The sequence below is a fragment of the Canis lupus genome, chromosome 7 (genome assembly GCF_011100685.1).
Source record: "Canis lupus familiaris isolate Mischka breed German Shepherd chromosome 7, alternate assembly UU_Cfam_GSD_1.0, whole genome shotgun sequence".
Lineage (NCBI taxonomy): Eukaryota > Metazoa > Chordata > Mammalia > Carnivora > Canidae > Canis > Canis lupus.
The window spans coordinates 64,739,882-64,759,403 of NC_049228.1; the positions used below are offsets into that span (position 1 = coordinate 64,739,882).

The following is a 19,522-nucleotide window of genomic DNA, read 5'->3' on the forward strand; positions in this document are numbered from 1 at the left end:
TATATATGTGTATGTGTGTATTATATATAATATATATTACTCAGCCATGAAAAAAATGAAATCTTGCCATTTGCAACAACATAGATGGATCTAGAGTGTATTATGTTAAATGAAATAAGTCAGAGAAAGACAAATGCTATCTTGATCTCACTCATATGGGACCTAAGAAAGAAAACATGAATGTATGGAAAGGGGGAAAGAGAAAAAGGAGAGAGGGAAACCATGAGAGACTCTTAACAATAGAGAACAAGGTTGTTGGAGGAAGGTGGGGTGGGATATAGGCTAGCTGGGTGATGGGCACTTAGGAGGGCACTTGCCATGATAAGCACTGGGTATTATATATAAGTGATGAATCACTGAATTCTACTCCAGAAACCAGTACTGCACCATATGTTAACTACCTAAAATTTAAATTAAAAAAATTAATTAAAAATCTTAAAAAACAAAGGAGCAAGTCTAAATGATGTTAATTTCAGACATCTTGTTGATTTTAAAAGGGTCTCTAGGATTGGTGGTAACAGAGACAGGGAGTTGTTGGGAATAATATAGGTCTTGGCTCCCCTTAAAATTTCACTGGAAGGATTTCTATATCCTTCAGGTGCCACCTGAACATGGAGTCTGGGTTCCAGGATGTGCCTGGTGATGAATGACCTCTGCCCCAGCCAATGGGGCCCAGCCCCTGGTTCACCTGGAGCTCCTAGGACAGCTGATGGAATGCAAAGAGAGGCCCTGCTCCCCACCTCAAGTTCATGACCAAGTTCAAACTTCCAACAAATAGCATTTAAAGAATGAATACATTATCTCCAGGCCACCCACCACATGACAAAGCTTTGATTTGCTAACATTCACCTTCATTCCTAGATTAATGTTGTCTTTGCATGTTTACATTTTTTTTTTTTGCTTCCTTCATCTCTCCGATGCACATTTACCACAAGATGTGCAATGGCAAGCTTCCTCTAGCCTTTTGAGACGAATGAACGAATGAATGTATGTATGTCACTGTCCTGTTTGTTGTAGTCTGCACTGCATTTATATCCACTGTTTCCTCTGTTCAAAGTCAACTAGTTTTAAAAGGTACATTTTAACATCAGCCAATTGACTAAAGTAACCATAATCTTAGAGAATTACACTCTGTCCAGCTAATACATTTTGAATATAAAGGAAACATTTTTATATAGCTTAATAAATACATCTACAGATACTACTTCTTTATTCTCTTTCTCCTTTGTCTTAACTTGTGACTTTTTCTCAATTGACCATGATGTAGAGTTGAAATACAATCTATATTTTTAAATATGTTTCATTCATGGCTCCTTAACTTTAAAGCAGATGCATATAACATTTCTTATTTTCCTTGGGATCCCTGGGTGGCTCAGTGGTTTGGCACCTGCCTTCAGCCCAGGGCATGATCCTGGAGTCCCGGGATTGAGTCCCGCATCAGGGTCCCTGCATGGAACCTGCTTCTCCCTCTGCCTGTCTCTCTCTCTCTCTCTCTCTCTCTCTCATTCTCTCATGAATAAATAAAATCTTTAAAAAATAAGTAAATAAAGCAGATGCATATAACATTTCTTATTTTCCTTTTTAAACATCAAAATTAAGTTGTCCTGTGCTTCCTGTGCCTCCTGATTGATTTTTATTTTAAGACAAGTATAACCTATGATAAAAAGTTTTCTTGTCTGTCATGTAAAGGATGTATTTATAGCTGTCTATTCAGATTGGATTTCTTTTTAAATTTTAATTCCACTGTAGTTAACATAGAGTGTTATATTAGTTTCAGGTGTACAATATAATTATTCAGCAATTCCATACAGTCCAGTGCTCATCAAGATAAGTGTACTCTTCATCCCCTTCACCTATTTCATGCATCCTGCCCCCCCCCCCCCCCCGGTAACCATCAGTTTGTTCTCTATAGTTAAGAGTCTATTTCTTGGTTTGTCTTCTTTTCCCTTTGTTTGTTTTGTTTCTTAAATTTCACATATGAATGAAATCATATTGTATTTGTCTTTCTCTGACTGCCTTATTTCACTTAACGTTATATTCTCTAGATCCATCCATGTTATTGCAAATGGTAAGATTTCATTCTTTTTTATGGCTGAATAATATTCCAGTGTGTGTGTGTGTGTGTGTGTGTGTGTGTGTCGATAGGCAGGTAGGTAGATAGATAGATAGATAATTTTCTTTTATCCATTCACCTATTGATGGACACTTGGGCTACTTCTGTATCTTGGCTATTGTAAATAATGCTGCAATAAACATAGGGGTGCATATAGCCCTTCAAATTAGTGTTTTCGTATTCTTAGGGCAAATACCCAATAGTAGAATTACTGGATCATAGGGTATTCCTATTTTCAATTTCTTTTTTTTTTTTTTTAAAGATCTTATTTATTTATTTATTTATGAGAGACACACAGAGAGAGGCAGAGACATTGGCAGAGGGAGAAGCAGGCTCCCTGTGGGGAGCCTGATGCAGGGCTTGATCCCAGAACCCAGGATCATGACCTGAGCTAAAAGCAGACACTCAACCACTAGCCACCCAGGTGCCCCTAGTTTTAATTTCTCAAGAAACCTCCATACTGTCTTCCACAGTGGCTGCACCAATTTGCATTCTCAGCAACAGTGTGGGAGGGTTCTTTTTTCTCCATATCCTAACCAATACTTTTTGTTTCCTGTGGTTTTGATTTTAGCTATTCTAACAGGGGTGAGGTGATAGCTCATTGTGGTTTTGATTTACATTTCCCCGATGATGAGTGATGTTGAGAATCTTTTCATGTCTCTGTTGCCATCTGTATGTCTTCTTTGGAGATATGTCAATTCATGTCTTCTCTTTTTTTTCAAACTGGATTAATTGGGTTTTTGGTGTTGAGTTGTATAACTTCTTTATATATTTTGGATCCTAAGCCTTTATCACATTTGTTATTCACAAGTATCTTCTCCAATTCAGTAGACTGTCTTTTAGTTTTGTTGGTTGTTTCCTTTGCTGTGCAGAAATATTTTATTTTGATGTTGTCCCAGTACTTAATTTTTGCTTTTGTTTCCCTTTCCTCAGGAGACATATGTAGAAAGATGTTACGGCTGATGTCACAGAAATTGCTGTTTGTGCTCTCTTTTAGAATTTTTATGGTCTCAGATCTCACACTAAGGTTCTTAATCCATTTTGAGTTTATTTCTGTGTATGATATGAGAAAGTGATCCAGTTTCATTCTTTTGCATGTAGCTGTCTGGTTTCCCCCACACCATTTGTTGAAGAGATTGCCTTTTTCCCATTGCATATTCTTAACTCCTTTGTCAAAGACTAATTGACCGGGATCCCTGGGTGGCACAGCGGTTTGGCGCCTGCCTTTGGCCCAGGGCACGATCCTGAAGATCCGGGATCGAGTCCCACGTCGGGCTCCCTGCATGGAGCCTGCTTCTCCCTCTGCCTTTGTCTGCCTCTCTCTCTATCTCTCTCTCTATTGTGAATAAATAAATAAAATCTTAAAAAAAAAAAAAAAAGACTAATTGACCACAACATCATGGGTTTATTTTCTGGGCTCTCTATTCTGTTCCATTGATTTATGGGTCTATTTTTGTGCCGGTACCGTAGTGTTTCGATTTCTACAGCTTTGTAATATAATTTGAAATCTAGAATTGCGATACCTCCAGCTTTGTTTTTCTTTTGCAAGATTGCTTTGGCTAGTCTGGGTCTTTTGAGATTCCATACAAATTTTAGGATTATTTGTTCTAGTTCTGTGAAAAATGCTGTTGATGTTTTTTAATAGGGATTGCATTCAGTCTGTAGATTGTTTTGGGAAGTATGGACATTTTAACAATATTTGCTCTTCCAATCCATGAGCATGGAATATCTTCCTATTTGTTTGCATCCTCTTCAATTTCTCTCATCAATGCTTTAAAGTTTTCAGAGTACAGGTCTTTCACCCCCTTGGTTAAGTTTATTGCTGGGTATTTTATTATTTTGGATACAGTTGTAAATGTGATTGTTTTCTTAACTTCTATTTCTGCTACTTCATTATTAGCATATAGAATTGCAATGGATTTCTGTACATTTGATTTTGTATCCTGCAAATCTACTGAATTTATATTTATCAGTTGTAATAGTTTTTCAGTGGAGTCTTTAGGGTTTTCTATGTATAGTAGCATGTCGTCTGCAAATAGTGAGAGTTTTCTTTTGGATTGTCTCCTTACCAATTTGATGCCTTTAATTCCCTTTTCTAATCTGATTGCTGTGGCTAAAATGTTTAGTACTATGTGGAAGGAAAGTAGTGACAGTAGACATCCTTGTGTTTTTCCTGATCTTAGGGGAAAAACTCTCAGTTTTCCTGCATTGAGTGAAGTTCATTGTGGGTTTTTCATATTTGGCCTTTATTATGTTGAGATACGTTCCCTCTCTACTAACTTTGCAGAGGGTTTTTATCATGAATGGATGCTGTACTTTGTCAGATGCTTTTTTCTGCATCTATTGAAATGATCATGTCGTTTTTATCCTTTCTCTTATTGATATGACATATCACATTGATTGATTTGCAAACATGGAACCATCCTTGCATCCCAGGAATAAAGCCCACTTGATTGTAGTAAATGACTGTTTCACCATATTCTTGGGATCTGTTTGCTAATATTTTGTTGAAGAGTTTTGCATCTATGTTCATCAGACATATTAGGCTGTAGTTCTCTTTTTCTGTGGTGTCTTTTATCTGGTTTTGGTATCAGGATAATGTTGGCCTCACAGAATGAATTTGAAAGTTTTTCTTCCTCTTATATTTTGTGGAATAATTTGAGAAGAATAGGTATTAATTCTTCTTCAAGTGTTTGGTAGAATTTCCCTGTGAAGCCATCTGGTCTCGGACTTTTGTTTGTTAGGAGTATTTTGATTACTGATTTAATTTCATTGCTAGTAACTGCCCTGTTCAAATTTTCTATTTCTTCCTGATTCAGTTTTGGTAGGTTATATAATTCTAGAAATTCAAATAATCCTTTGTATTTCAGTAGTGTTGGTTATTTCTGCTCTTTCATTTCTGATTTTGTTTATTTAAATCCTTTGTCTTTTCTTTTTGATGAGGCTGGCTAAAAGTTTATCAATTTTATTGATCTTTTCAAAGAACCAGTTTCTGGTTTCATTGATCTGTTGTTTTTTTTTAGTTTCCATATCATTTATTTCTGCTCTAATCTTTATTATTCCCTTCCTTCCTACTGGCTTTGGGGTTTTACTTGTTTTATTTGTCTAGTTCCTTTAGGTGTTAGGTTAGGTTGTTTATTTGAGATTGTTCTTGCTTCTTGAGGTAGGACTTTATTGCTATATACGTCTTTCTAAGAACCACTTTCGCTGCATCCCAAAGATTTTGGACCTTTGTGTTTTCGTTTGTCTCCATGTATTTTTTAAATTTCTTCTTTGAAAAAATAAATAAATAAAAATAAATTTCTTCTTTGATTTCTTTATTGACCTATTCATTATTTAGTAACATCTTATTAACTTTCATGTATTTGTGCTCTTTCTAGATTTTTTTCTCGTGGTTAATTTCTAGTTTCATAGCATTTTGGTCAGGAAAGATGCATAGTATGACTGCAGTCTTTTTGAATTTGTTGATACTTGTTTTGTGGTGTAATGTGAACATTCTCTATTCTGGAGAATGTTCCAAGTGCATTTGAAAAGAATATGTGTTCTACTGTCTTAGGATGGAATATTCAGAATATATATGTTAAACCAACTGGTCCAATGTGTCATTCAAATCCACCATTTCCTTGTTGATTTTCTGTTTTGATAATCTGTCCAAGATGCCAGTGAGGTGTTAAACTAACTATCAATTAGTTCCTTTGTGTTTGTTATTAACTGTTTTATATATTTGGGTGCTCTCATGTTGGTTGCATATTTATAATTATTATGTCTTCTTTTTGGATTGTCTCTTTATTATTATATAGTGTTCTTCTTTGTCTCTTGTTATGGTTTTTTTCCGAAGTCTACTTTGTCTGCTATAAGTATTGCTCCCTAGGCTTTCTTTTGACATCCATCTGCATGATAAATGTTTCTCCATCTTTCAATCTGCTGGTGTCTTTTGGTGTGAAATGAATTTTGTAAGCAGCATATAGATGAATATTATTGTTCTGTTTTTTTTTTTAAAGATTTATTCATTTATTTGAGAGAGAGAAAGAGAGCAAGCACAAGTGGGAGGGGCAGAGGGAGAGGGAGAGAGAGAATTTTAAGTAGGTTCCATGCCCAGTGCAGAGCCTGATACGGGGCTCCATCTCATGACCCTGAGATCATGACCTGAGCCAAAACCAAGAGTCATGTGTTTACTGACTGCACCACCCAGGTGCCCCAATGGGTCTTGTTTTTTTATCCATTCCATTACCCTATGTCTTTTAATTGGAGCATTTAGTCTATTTACATACAAAGTAATTATTGATAGGTATGTATTTATAGTTATTTTGTTACTTGTTTTATGGTTATTTTTGTAGTTCTCTGTTCCATCCTTCCCTTTCCTCTTCTCTCATGGTAACTTGGCTTTCTTTAGTGATACTCTTAGATTCCTTTCTCTTTTTTGAATATCTGTTACTGCTTTATAATTTGTGGTTACCATTAAGTTTCCATATAACATCTTCTGCGTATAGTAGTCTACATTAAGTTGATAGTTACTTATGTTTGAACTCACTCTTTACTCTTCTACACTTTCCCCACCTCCACTTTTAGGTATATGGTGTCATACTTTACACCCTTTTATTTTGTGAGTCCCTTGACTCATTTTTACAAATATATTTATTTTTACTGCTTTTGTGTTTCCTGGTTTTCTTACTCTTAGTTATGGTCTTTCCTTTCCACTCAAAGAGTCACCTTTAACATTTCTTGTATGGCTAGTTTAAGTGGTCATAAATGCCTTTAACTTTTGTTTGTCTTGTTTAACTGGGTAGAGTATTCTTGGCTACAGATTTTTTTCTTTTTAACACTTTGAGTATATCATGCCACTTTCTTCTGGCCTGCAAGGTTTCTGTTAAAAATCCACTGGTAGTCGTAGGGAATTTCTTTTGTTACATACTGTCTTCTTTTTCTCTTGCTGCTTTTAAAGTTCTCTCTTTATCACTACTTTTTGTCATTTTAATTACTGTGTGTCTCAGTGTACCTCCTTGGGTTGATTTTGTTGAGGGATCTTCATGCCTCTTGGATCTGGATTTCTGTTTCCTTCTGCAAATTTGTGAAGTTATCAGCTATTATTTCTTCAAATAAATGCCCCCCCGCCTTTCTCTCTCTTCTCCTTCTGGGATCCCTATAAATCCAAATGTTATTATGCTTGTGATGGAGTCACTGAGTTCCCTAAATATATTCTCATTTTGCATATTTTTTTTTCTTTCACCTGCTCAGCTTGATTAATTTCCATTACTCTGTCTTCCAGGTCACTGATTCATTCTTCTGCTTCTTCTAGTCTGCTGCATCTAGTGTTTTTTATTTATTGTATTCTTCATCTCTGATTAGTTCTTTTTTTATCTCTTTGTTAAGGATCTCACTGATGTCCTCCTCTCATTTCTCAAGTCCAGTGAGTATCTTTATGACCATTACTGTAAGTTCTCTATCAGGCATATTACTTATCTCCATTTCACTTAGATCTGTTGCTGTGGTTTTGTCCTGGTCTTTCATTTGGGACATAGTCCTCTGTCTCCTAATTTTTGTCTAATTCTCTGTGTTTGTGTCTGTGTGTTAGGAAAATCAGCTATATCTCCTACTCTTGAAAGTAGTGGCCTTATGAAGAAGAGGTCCTGTAGTGCCCTGCAGTGCAGTATCCCCTGTTCATGAGAACCTGGCACTTCTGGGGTGTCTTCTATGTGTATTCTTTGCCTTGCTGCTGTGGCTGAGCTACTCTTTCCTTTAGTGCAGGCATTTTCAATGGCTCTCCTTGCTGTTTTGGTCAGTGTTTGGTCCCTGTAGTGTTAATGGGCCAGAATGAAGTTTAGTCATATACCAGGTTTTTCCAGAGATGCAGTAGCTCCAAACTGCAGGGTGCTTTCCCTGTGTTGTCCCCTAAGACTCTTTCATTGGTAGGCAGGGCCAGCAATCAGACCAACTGTTTGCCCTCATCCCACCGCTGGGCCACAATATGACTACTTGTGTAATTATCTTTCCCTCTCCCTACAGCAGGAGTCACTTTGTAGTGGTGCTGACTCTTGCTGGAGGTGTTTGCACATTACCAGGCTTGTGTCCCTGGTTTGAATGAGCTCCAAACAAGAGCACATTGGAGGGGACAGATCTGCAACATGCACAGGTGTTGGATAGGGGGTGGGGGATTGGTGTTAGCAAGTTAGGTAGTGAAATATCAGTGCCGTGCTGGTTTCTGCAGGTGGTTGTGTGTTTTTGCTGGGGGTGTTGGGGGGGGGGGGGCAAGGGAAGGAAATGATGCCTGCCAGCTCCTCTGTTCCTAAAGAAGTCTTCCAGTGATCCCTGCTCCTCCAGTACATCTCTGAGACTAGAAAACAAATCTCCCTCCCATATGCCTCAGGCATTTTTTTGAACTGCTGCTTCTACGCTGTATCTCCGTAGGCTGTTTGTGGTGCTGTCTTTTTAAGGGGGAGGACTCAGTTTCTTCCCACCCTCCATCCTGTCCCAGAGATAAGCCACTGATTTTACAAATTCCAGGAGCACCTGGCTGGGTCAGTCAGTAGAGCATGCAATTCTTGATCTCAGTGTTGTGAGTGCGAGTTCCTCACTGTGTGTAGAGATTTCTTAAAAATAAAAAAAAATCTTAGGGGTGTTTGCGTGGCATCCAGCTCTTGATTTCAGCTCAGATAATCATCTCAGGGTCATGAGATAGAGCCCCACTGGGCATGGAGCCTGCTTAAGATTCTCTCTCCCTTTCCCTCTGCTCCTCTTCCATGCACATGCACGCTCTCTAATAATAATAATGATAATAATAATAATAATTTTTAAATCTTAATAAATAAATATAAACAAGTACATAAAAGTAAAATTCCAGGCTTTAAGTCCTGCTGATTATAAGAACTCATGAAATTTAGCCCCTCTAGTTTTCAAAGGCAAATTTTATGGAAATTCATCATCCTCATGTGGATTCCTCAGTGCCTTGGTGTGGTAATCTGTTTCCCTTCTCCCCAGCTGCTTCCCCACCCAACCCCCTCTCTCTGCATACAGCAGTGGTCTGTTTACCTCCCCGCTGCATCTCTGCCCTTCCTACCCTCTCCAGTGTGACCTCTTCTCTTCCTTTAGTTGTAGACGTTGTTCTTCCAGTCCTCAGGTCATTTTCTGGGTTATTTACACTGATCTGAGTGTTATTTCTTATAACTCCCATTGTATAGCTATTGATACTCCCTTTGTATCTTTCAGACAAGGTAAGCTTAGGGTCTTCCTACTTTGCCATCTTCTCAGCAGTCCTCCAGAAAAGATCCTTCTTTCTGCAATCTAAATATTGTTCACATTCATGAGGAAAACAGTAATGCCAACTTCCACATGCCATTCTAATCCTGGGAAATACAGAAAAAGGTGTTCAACTTAATCATGAATGGTATAGCCTACACAAATGTCTATTCAACTACCAAATACAATCACATGTAAGTAGAAAAAATATCATAGAACACTTCTATGAAGCCATTAACTTTTTTTTTTACTCTACCTGTACTTTTCATACATAGCAAACAAGACTTTCCCAAAATTAGTATTGAGATTCACAGAAATCAACAAAAGCCAGATGATAACATTTACTGAAATACCATAACATTTCAATATCTAGCACTTACTGAATTAATATCTAACATTACTGGCGCACCTCCATGCCTGGGTTGCTCAGTGGTTAAACGTTTGCTTTTGGCTCAGGTCATGATCCCGGTGTCCAGGGATCAAGTCCTACATCGGGCTCCCTGCAAGGACCCTGCTTCTCCCTCTGCCTTTGTCTCTGCCTCTCCTTCTATGTCTCTCCTGAATAAATAAAATCTTTTTTAAAAATGTCTAACATTACTATGCTAAGCACATTGCCTGTGTTATCTTGTTTACTCATTTAACTTAATCCAGCAGATGCTTTTATTATCCCTATTTTACAGATAAGGAGGGTGAGCCTTGGAAAGTTTCCATAACTAGCCCAAGATCATAGTGTCAGTGACCACTCAACTCTACTGCTTTCCTACAAAATCCCACTGATGAAATTAAAGCAAGACTTGTGAGAGTCACTTATCACCCTATACCTTGCAAGCCTTCCTCCTGTGCAGAACCATCTTCTCTTTCTTGTCCACCCCAGAAAGACAGGTTGCTGCATATGCAGAGGTAGTGGTCAAGATCACAATTCTAAGCCCTCAAAAATAACTGTAAATTAAACTATAAACCCCAGGAATTATAAGCAACCTTCCCAGGTTATACTGTTGATTGATGACAGAGGCAGACTTGAACCCCAGGGCTCCTGACTGACTACTGGAGTCTCCTATTTCATTGAGATACCTTTAATATTTACCTGAATCAGTTTTAAAATAGAGACTTCTAAACTGAGAAAACCAACTGGTACCACTTAACCCATTTTTACATTAATAACTGTTTTGGCTCAGGAACCATTTAATATGAACCATAAAATGAGACCATTACATCCCAACTGCCTTAAAATGCAATAATTATGGTTCATTTGGACTACATTTCTGAAGATAATGGAATGAAATGAGTTTTTAAATTGAAAATTCTACCCTCAGCAATTTGTTGCTTTGCTTTTCCCTGTCTACTCGGCATTATAAGATTATTCATGAGACACTTCTGTTACTGTGGGAAATTTTGTACTTGGACATGTCCCAAGTGGAGCTGACATCTCCACAGCCTCTTCTCCAGAACGGTCTCTGACATATGATGGCCTAACCGATCTCTCTGTCCTCCAACTAGCATGGCACCACGCTTCTCATGGTCGCTTCCTATGCCGGTCACATAGACTGTGTGAGGGAACTGGTTCTGCAAGGAGCAGACATCAATCTCCAGAGAGAGGTAGGTCAGGTTTATGCTTGAATAAGAATGACCCAGGTGACAGAGACTCAAAATTTTTACAGTTGTGATTTGGTAAGGAAGACAAGAGTAATCATTGCTTTTTTCCTACATGGCATTGAAGCCTAGATTTCAGACTTTCCTGTGCCTAAAATAAGGCCCAGGAATGGACATTGGTTGTACTTCGGTTGAATGATGTTCTCCAGCATGTGTTGTAATCTGAAGTAACCAAACCTCTAAGCACATTCCCTAACTACTCATACATTTCCCCTCAATCTTAAATCAGTTCTTCCTTCTTCCATTGGGATGAGGTGCTATAGAAGTTTTAGGATTTTCATACAGATCATTATATTTTTAGAAGGATTGGGTCACCAACCTGTTCTTAATGAGGCTGACTTGCTAGATTATCTCAGCCATCCTCATCAAACCATGAGTTCACAGGGCTTCTCTGACTGGCCACATATTGAATAAGCTGTCCCCCAAAAAGCCATGTGGTCAACATTGGACTAAAATGTGAGCCTGTTCCCACACTTCATTCAAGGGCCATCTTGGAAGTTCAGTCTGGCTAGAAGATCTATTCTTGGTCCAACGTATAAGAGTGATGGGAGGCTGGGCCTTTTCACGTACTTTGGGAGCAGATCTGAGGGGGATCCATTTATCTCTGAGCTGATCTAGAGCCTTATAAATTAACCTTTATTGAGACACAGCTATAGCCTCAGGTCATCCCTAAAGTGAATTTTACCCCTCAGTCCACACTGACTCAGACCCAAGATGACACCCTGGGGCAAGCTCCAAATCAGACTGGAGCACTTGATTTTCCTTGATCCACTCTTATTTGAGGGCCTCCTCTACAGTTGTTTCAGAAAAGATGATTCATCAACCAAATTTTCATCAGTCAGCATGCCCCATCTTCCAGGCTGGCCTGCTACCCATGAGTAAAGCAACTTAAGACGCCCCATGTATGAGGGCTAGATATTCCATGAGGCATCTAAAATCTCTCCCCTTGAGGTGTCTCCTTGCCTGTAGACATGGAAGAATGACACTTGATGGATAGAATCTGGAGTCTGGTTCTCTGTAGCCCTAGACCAGCAAGCCTGATCTATTAAGAGGAGCCATACAGAAAGGCTATAGCAAATCCAGTCAGTCTCACAGACAGATTCTTCTGAGCAATTTTCACAACACTGGACCATTGTTTCAGGCTATTTTTCACGTCAGCAGCTAATTTTCTTCTGGAAAGAAAATGGGCCCATTTAGAATTATAGTTTGAAATTACCCTAATCTTTTTGTTTTTCCTTTATGCTTTCCAGTCTTGGTTTAGTATAACTTTAAAGAAGAGACAGATTTTCTGTAATGAAAACAATATGATTCAGATCTGCTTACTCAAAAAACTTTATCCTGAGGGGCAAGTTCCACACACATGAAAATATCTTCAGAACAACTGTGAAGAACTAAGAGAAGAGAAACATTTGTTTGCTTTCCAGCCAATGTATGGTTTTTTTATGGTTTTATATTTATCTTTTTCGTTCCAATTGCTCAGCTAATATTCTTGGATGTGAAACCTGTGGTGCATTAAACAAAATGGCCCTCTAGGACTTAACCAAAGTGTGCCCAATTTAGAGGTAACCTTGTGGCTCAAATGATGATGCTATGTGAGTTCCCAGTGATCCCCTAAATTTCCGGAGGCCACACCAGCCTCCGGTGATATTGCTGCCAAAGAGAGTCCCCAGCCTTACCTCATCTGTATTGTAAGCAAAGAGTTATTATGGAGTGCTATGGAAGTTACTCATATAGCAGGCTTCTACCTTGGTTCATTCTTATTCTTATTCTTATTATTATTATTATTATTACCTTGGTTCATTTTTCCATTTAATCCATGTCAAAATACTTGTTTCTTGAAAAAGTACCTATTGTTGTTTTCTTAGGATGGCTATCTAGGTATACAGAACTTGTTAGAACAGGAAGCTAATCATCCAGAGAGACCATTAGCAATATTGAGAGAACCAGCAATACTGGCTAAAACTCTCAGGGATATGAGCTGTATATGCTGTTGTTATTAAGCACTGAGTTGCAGTAGTAAAGCACATGCATTTAAGACCTTCATTCACTCAAGTCTGGCTTGTATTGTCTACAGATTGCTACTTTCATGTGCACAATGATTAATAGTACACGTATGTCCAAAATGGACTCAAACTGCTATAGATATGATGTTTTAATATATCAGAAAAATCTTAGTGAAAAATCCTTGTTCTTAGTGAAGGAACAATTTCTATAAATTATCTCTGGTAGTGTCTAAAATTTAATGTCTATTAAGAAGATGAGAATTTTCCTGTGCTAGCCCCGTTTCTTCATCCAGACCTAGTTACATCATCAGGTCTCTGGAAGTCAGTGTCCTCCACTGTAGGAAAACAATGAGAAGATGCTTCCCACTTGTTTCTGTAGGAACCAAGGAGAAAATCACTCCTGCATTGAGGCAGAGAGGCTCTGGGAACAATCATATTACCTGTGCCTCCCCAGGGCAATGTCTGGTTGAGAGCATAGCCTGATATAGAAGGTCACAACTGGGAAGGTATTGGCTTGTGTTCTGCCACAGTGATTGGGTTCCTTGTTCTCTGTCATGTGCACATGCACACATGCACATACATGTACACACTCACTTAAGAACAAGCTTCAGAGTGATCAGTAACCCTTAGGGCATGCTCCTCCTGGCTTCTCCCACCTGGGTGAGAACCTACCACTTTAATACTTCTGGGTGAGCCATGGAAGGAGGTTTTTCTCCTCATTGTGCCTGGGAAAATATAATGTTAGCTTCATCCCTGCTCAAAGCACTGAAGAGCATCTTTATGTGAAAAATATATATTGCCCCCAAGAGCAGTATGATGATTTTGCTCATATCACACAATGATTTGGCTACCTACTCTTTGAGTAGGCCTATAAAAATGGCTGGGAAGAGAGGATGCTAGTGTCTCAGTACCACTGATCAGTTTAAAATTTGAAATCAGAACTATTTGAGTCCATTTGAGTGAACTACTTAGATCCTTTCTTGTGCTGGTCACTTTCTACTTTCTGCTTAACTCTGTAACCAGAACTCTACGGGAAGTCTTCCCTGTATGAATGAATGCCCATGTTACCAAGCATGGTAGTCCCTGTGGCCACTATAACAAATTACCACCAACTAGGTGGCTGCAAAGAACAGAAATCTTAGGATTCTGGAAGGCCAGAAAATTCAAGATGTATCCACAGAGCTGCACCCCCTCTGGAGACTGCAGAGGAGAACCCATTCTTCACCTCTTCCAGCTTCTGGAAGCTGTGGGCATTCCTTGACATGTGGCCACATTCCCCTCATGTCCACCTCCATGACCACATTGCTTCCTCCTCTCCTCCGTGTCAAATGTGTCTCTGCCTCGCTGTTATAAAGACAGTTGTCACTGGATTTATGGCCCAGCAGGATGAGCCAAAATAAGTGCCTCTTCTCAAAATCCTTAACTTAATCACATCATATGCCACAGAAGGTAACATTCACACGTTCCAAAAATTTGGACAGGGCCATATCTTTTGGGCCCACCGTTCATCACATTTCACCAACAATAAAGTTCTCCTTTCATCTTCTCACTTCTCTGAACAAGGAAAATAATCAGTTCAAATGTAGGTTATAAGGCTCACATATAAAAATATTGTTTTGTTTGCAAATGTATAAATCAAATGCAGTGTAACTACATGTCTTAAAATCAGCTGCTTGTTCTCTTCTAGTCAGGTCCAACTGCCCTGTTCTTTGCTGCCCAGCAAGGACATAATGACGTCGTCAGATTTCTCTTTGAATTTGGAGCATCCACTGAATTTAGGACCAAAGTAAGAGAACTTTATTGATTTCATACCTTCTTGAAGAATTTTGGCCGTCATGAATATTCATGTCTCTCCCATCTATGATATGAATTTGTGCTTCTCTTTTTACAAGATTTTCAAGCCTAAGACAGTGGGTTTACTTGTAATGGTTACAAAGTTACTTGTAATGGTTCAGAGGTAGTACTAAGAATTCAGTTCAAAAAATGACATTTTTACCCTGGGCTCATAATTTTTTGGGGAATTATTTAGATTCTGTCTTGCACTGGTAGCTTCCTACTTTGAGACACTAAATTTTGTTAACAGGATAGATACAATACCAGGTGCTTTATAGTTTCCCTGTTAATCCCAGTGTTCTGATAAGAACTGTCAAAGTGTCAAAGCCACTATTAGTGAATCTGAGAGATTTCTAAGAAGTAAACTGTGGCAGTTTACTTTCTGAGATGTTCTCACTGAAATACATAATACATGATTACAGTTTATATAGTTGGGCAAGGAAATGAGGTTCTTCCTTTAAAATAGTCATTGATTCTTCATGTTGGAAATACAGATAAGAAAACTGAGGGTGCAGAAAGATCAATTTTGTGTTCACAGTATCATTTTACATGATAACGGTTTATAGTAGGAGAATTTGAACTGCTCTAACATTTTTGTAATTGTCAGCTTATTTCCAGCCTAATCATAACCAAAAAATTCTTGGAAACTTGCCTTCCTTGGAATCTTTTAGGCTATCTTAATCCATTGTATGTGATATTTTGATATCAGGGGAGTTTCCAGTGTTTCTTTTTTTCCTGTTAAGATGTTGACTATTAAGTAGATCTGAATTTCAGATAGGATTGGTCTGTTTTGAACCTGCTATTAGACTGTACACATGCCTCTAAACATGCTGAATATAATATACAGTATTTTACACACAAAAATATGTGTGTATATTTTTATATTAATTCTCATTTTATTTTTCATTATAAAAGTAATACAACTAAAATTGGAAAGTAAAGTCCTACAAATGTAAATCTCAAGTCTATGAACTAAGTCAGAATGATCATGCACCACCATGTGGCTGCTTCAGTCTTCTTGGTTAACAGTGAATACTGGCTCAAAGCCTTTGTCCATGAGCCAGTTTGTGCTGTCCCAGAAATCTATGGAACATGGGGCCCAGAGCACAATTCCAGATGTTTCCATTAGATCAGCTGCAGGTGCCCAAGAACTTTCCATGCAAAGAAGAGAGTGTCGAGAAGCGTTGAGTTTTCATATGATCATGTCATCAAAACTGCTTTTGTTTCAACAGTTGTTCTCATCATTATTAAAGCGATATCCCCCAAAATATGTGTTTAAAAGTAAAAGGTACAGAGGCATCTTAGTAGCTCAGTCAGTTAAGCTTCTGCCGTCAACTCAGGTCCTGATCTCAGGGTTCTGGAATGGAGCCCTGCGTGGGGCTCCATGCTCAGAGGGGAGCCTACTTCTCCCTCTGCCCCTACTCACCACCCTGTTTGTGCTCTCTCTCTCTCAAATAAATAAATAAATAAACTCTTTAAAATAAACAAATAAACAAATGGTACAGGGGCACCTGGATGGATCAGTCAATTAAGTGTCTGGGTATAAGCCTACTTAAGAAAGAAAGAAAACAATAAAAACTAAAGGTACCAGCTCTAAGGTATTTTATTCTCCCATCTCATTAGGCAAAGAGAAAATGGACAGAACAAAAGTTGGAACTGTGGTTCATTGCTGCTATTCAATTTCTTCTTGCCCACTTACCACCCCCCCAGCATACACCTGCCCCCACCACTGGCCGCAGCCCTCCAGTCTCTGTCCTCCAGTCTCCACCCTTCAAATCACAGCTCAAGTGCCCTCTCCCCACCCCCTCCCACACACACACACACACAGCCTGTGTCAAGGGAGCTCTTAGGACAGCATTTCTCAAGTGAGGCCCACCTGTCTCCTTCACACCACAGTGCCCTCATGTGACTGGTCAGAAAGCCATTTCCTGGGCCTCACCAGAATCAGACCCTGTAAGGGTTGGAGTTGGAGGGCAGGCATTTTGGATAAACACTCTGCCCAAATTTAGAAACCACATTAACTTATAGTTATGATTTGTATTTCAGAGCCAGATGACATGTGGATGCATTATTTACAATTAGCGCAGATGTCCACATACCAATTCACAGAGCCAAACAAACAGCTCCGCAATTATAGATGGGAAAAGATAATGCCTTGGCTGCAGCACCTGAGAAAAACCATCAAGGGTTTCAATTGACCACAAACTCAGTGAGTCAGTAGTGTGATGTGGTTGACATAAAAGCTAATTCTAATTTAGGCTGTCTAGATAAAAGTAGAGTAGATGGAACAATGGAATGTCCCATTCCACATCAGACCACATCTACTTTTTGGTGCTCTGATTAATTCTGGGGCCCACATTTTAAAAGAGATCTGGACAAACTGGCACATGTTCAAAGGAAAATGCTAAGCAGGATGGTGAGAGGTACACAGGATATGCTGTAGTTATCTACTCTTAATGGATGCATACCTTGACCCTTGAAGACAATAGCCCCAGGGGGTTACTTCATAAATCTCCTTAATCTCAGAGGCCCACAGCTGGAGGGAACCACAGAGAGAAGCCAACGTTTGTCAAGTGGGTCTCTAGCCAGAAGACACAGGAGACTATTTGGGTAATTCCAACACAGAACTGATTGGTACAGACTTTCTTTACTGAGATAAAAAGTATCTTTCCTTTACTGAGATACAAAGAAGCAATTCTGCATTTGACTTGGGGAATTACTCATAATAACATAGTCCAGTAAGCTATAAATAAATAGTCCAGTAAATCTATCCCAAGCAAGTCATCCACATGTACAGCACAATGTCTTTAGGACGAACCATGCTATGATTATAAAGAAAAAGAGATGAAAAAGGAAAGTGAGTTTGTTGTTATCTATGGGAAAAAAATCTTTTCCAAAGCTTTCCCTCTGTGAAGAGCATCTGCTTGGTAAATATGTGTCTGCACTCTTTCTAATGTGTTTATATTTTGCAGGATGGGGGCACAGCCCTCTTGGCTGCCAGTCAGTATGGGCATATGCAGGTTGTGGAGACCCTTCTGAAACATGGAGCCAATATCCACGACCAGCTTTATGTGAGTGCATTTTCAAGAGGACGTTAGGTGGACCCTTACCTATCCCCTCATCACACACACATAGCATTGCAGTCTAAATTTAGATGCCGGAAATGGCAACTTCAAAAATATTTTAATGAACAGTAGGACTTTAATCTGAGACATCAAAGAAAAAAAGTTAATCAGATGAGCTTTTTCTATGAAGAAATACATAATCTTCTTTACCCATCTTTGTTCTACTTTTTTAAGTGTCTTGTACATATGAGATATTTCATATAACTTATGGAGTTAGAATCATCAAAAATCATGTGACACATACTCATAACAAGCATAGAAAATGGACTTGCTGGGAAAAAAAAAAAAACGCTCCTGGTATAGAGTTATCTAGGAGGAAGAGCACAAATAAAGGAAAAATCAAGTTATTTGGAAGAGAAGTGAGGTTGGGTGTGTGAACAACTATGAAGTACATGCACACCATTGACCTTCAAAAGGCTATTGTGGGTCTGTTACAGCTAATGGACAATTAGCACATTACCCATTGTCACTATAATTCCATAGGACTTATGGAAGATTTAGTTCTGGATTTGAACAGAACTAAAAAAAAAAAAAAATACATACATATGAGGAGATGAAGTGACTTGATAGAGTCTCTCCCTCTCTCTCTCTCTCTTTTTTTTTTTTTTTTTTTTTTTTGATAGAGTCTCCTAATGAGGAGTGGAAGGATTCCTACTGCCAGTTACCTAGGAATCATATTTTAGGCTATCCTACCACCAGACATTCAGTCCTATGGCACTATACTTTCATAGATGCGTAGTGAGATGTGTAGATGTGAACTTTTCCATGTGAACACCCTTTCCTGAGTTTACACAATTAATGGACAAATCATACCTAGCAACTAGCATTACCCCTTTTGCACTTCAAAATCTGTAACACCCTTTGAACCCATGGCTTTCACATTTGAATGACTGAATTACTTGACACAGGTCTGAAGGAGTGATTCTCAGCTCTGGCTACCATTAGAATCACATGGGGAACTTAAAAAAAAAAAAAAAAAAAAGACTTCCAGGCCTCCTCCAGATTAAGCCAGAATCTCTGAGGGCACAGCCGGGCCACAGATGGTTCTGATGTGTAGCCAAGTCTAAAAAACATAGGTCTACAGCTTTGGCTATTTCTCCAGCTGTCTATAATGAAGTATATCTGAGAGCATGAATGAGCAGATGTGTGTGTATATATGTGATTGAATCTGAAGAGCCCACGTCTTCGGAAAAAGAAAGTGAGTTGTGATTTTCATCTGAAAATGACTGTTATTGTTAATAGTCAGCAATGCAAATTGACTGGCAAATTTGTACTGTTAGATAACATTCTTCTAGAAGGCTCACTAGAGTGGCATGGAATCTTAGAAATGTAGGGTTTGGGGAGAGCCCATTCCTGTAGTAAATTCCTCTCTGTTATTAAGTGGCTCAAGAAATCTCGTGCACTGAAATTTCCATTTTATGTTAAGACTTTTACCCTTACCCAAACAGTCCAAATGTAAATGTTTCCATTAAAGACAACTGAAACATGGAGGATCCCCAGTCAATGACTCCTGAAGGCTTCTAAGAACAGAAATTTGTAATGTGCACTGAGAACGCAATGCTTAG

At 38.7% G+C, this 19,522-nt stretch overlaps 1 protein-coding gene and 1 long non-coding RNA gene across 9 annotated transcripts in view; one reads left to right on the top strand and one right to left on the bottom strand.

The window, feature by feature from the left end:
- The window catches only part of ANKRD29 (ankyrin repeat domain 29), a 54,152-nt gene that overhangs the window by 10,583 nt on the left and 24,047 nt on the right, over positions 1 to 19,522 (top strand). For 6 of the 7 annotated variants that reach the window (XM_038543648.1, XM_038543646.1, XM_038543650.1 and 3 more), the window contains exons 3-5: positions 10,844 to 10,942; positions 14,687 to 14,785; positions 17,805 to 17,903. In XM_038543648.1, the coding sequence (XP_038399576.1) occupies positions 10,844 to 10,942; positions 14,687 to 14,785; positions 17,805 to 17,903 (297 nt within the window). The remainder of the gene's footprint in view (positions 1 to 10,843; positions 10,943 to 14,686; positions 14,786 to 17,804; positions 17,904 to 19,522) is intronic. The other variant, XM_038543652.1, reaches the window with a different exon arrangement.
- The window catches only part of LOC119872600, a 66,140-nt gene that overhangs the window by 8,537 nt on the left and 38,081 nt on the right, over positions 1 to 19,522 (bottom strand). The gene's annotated exons all lie outside the window — the stretch shown is intronic.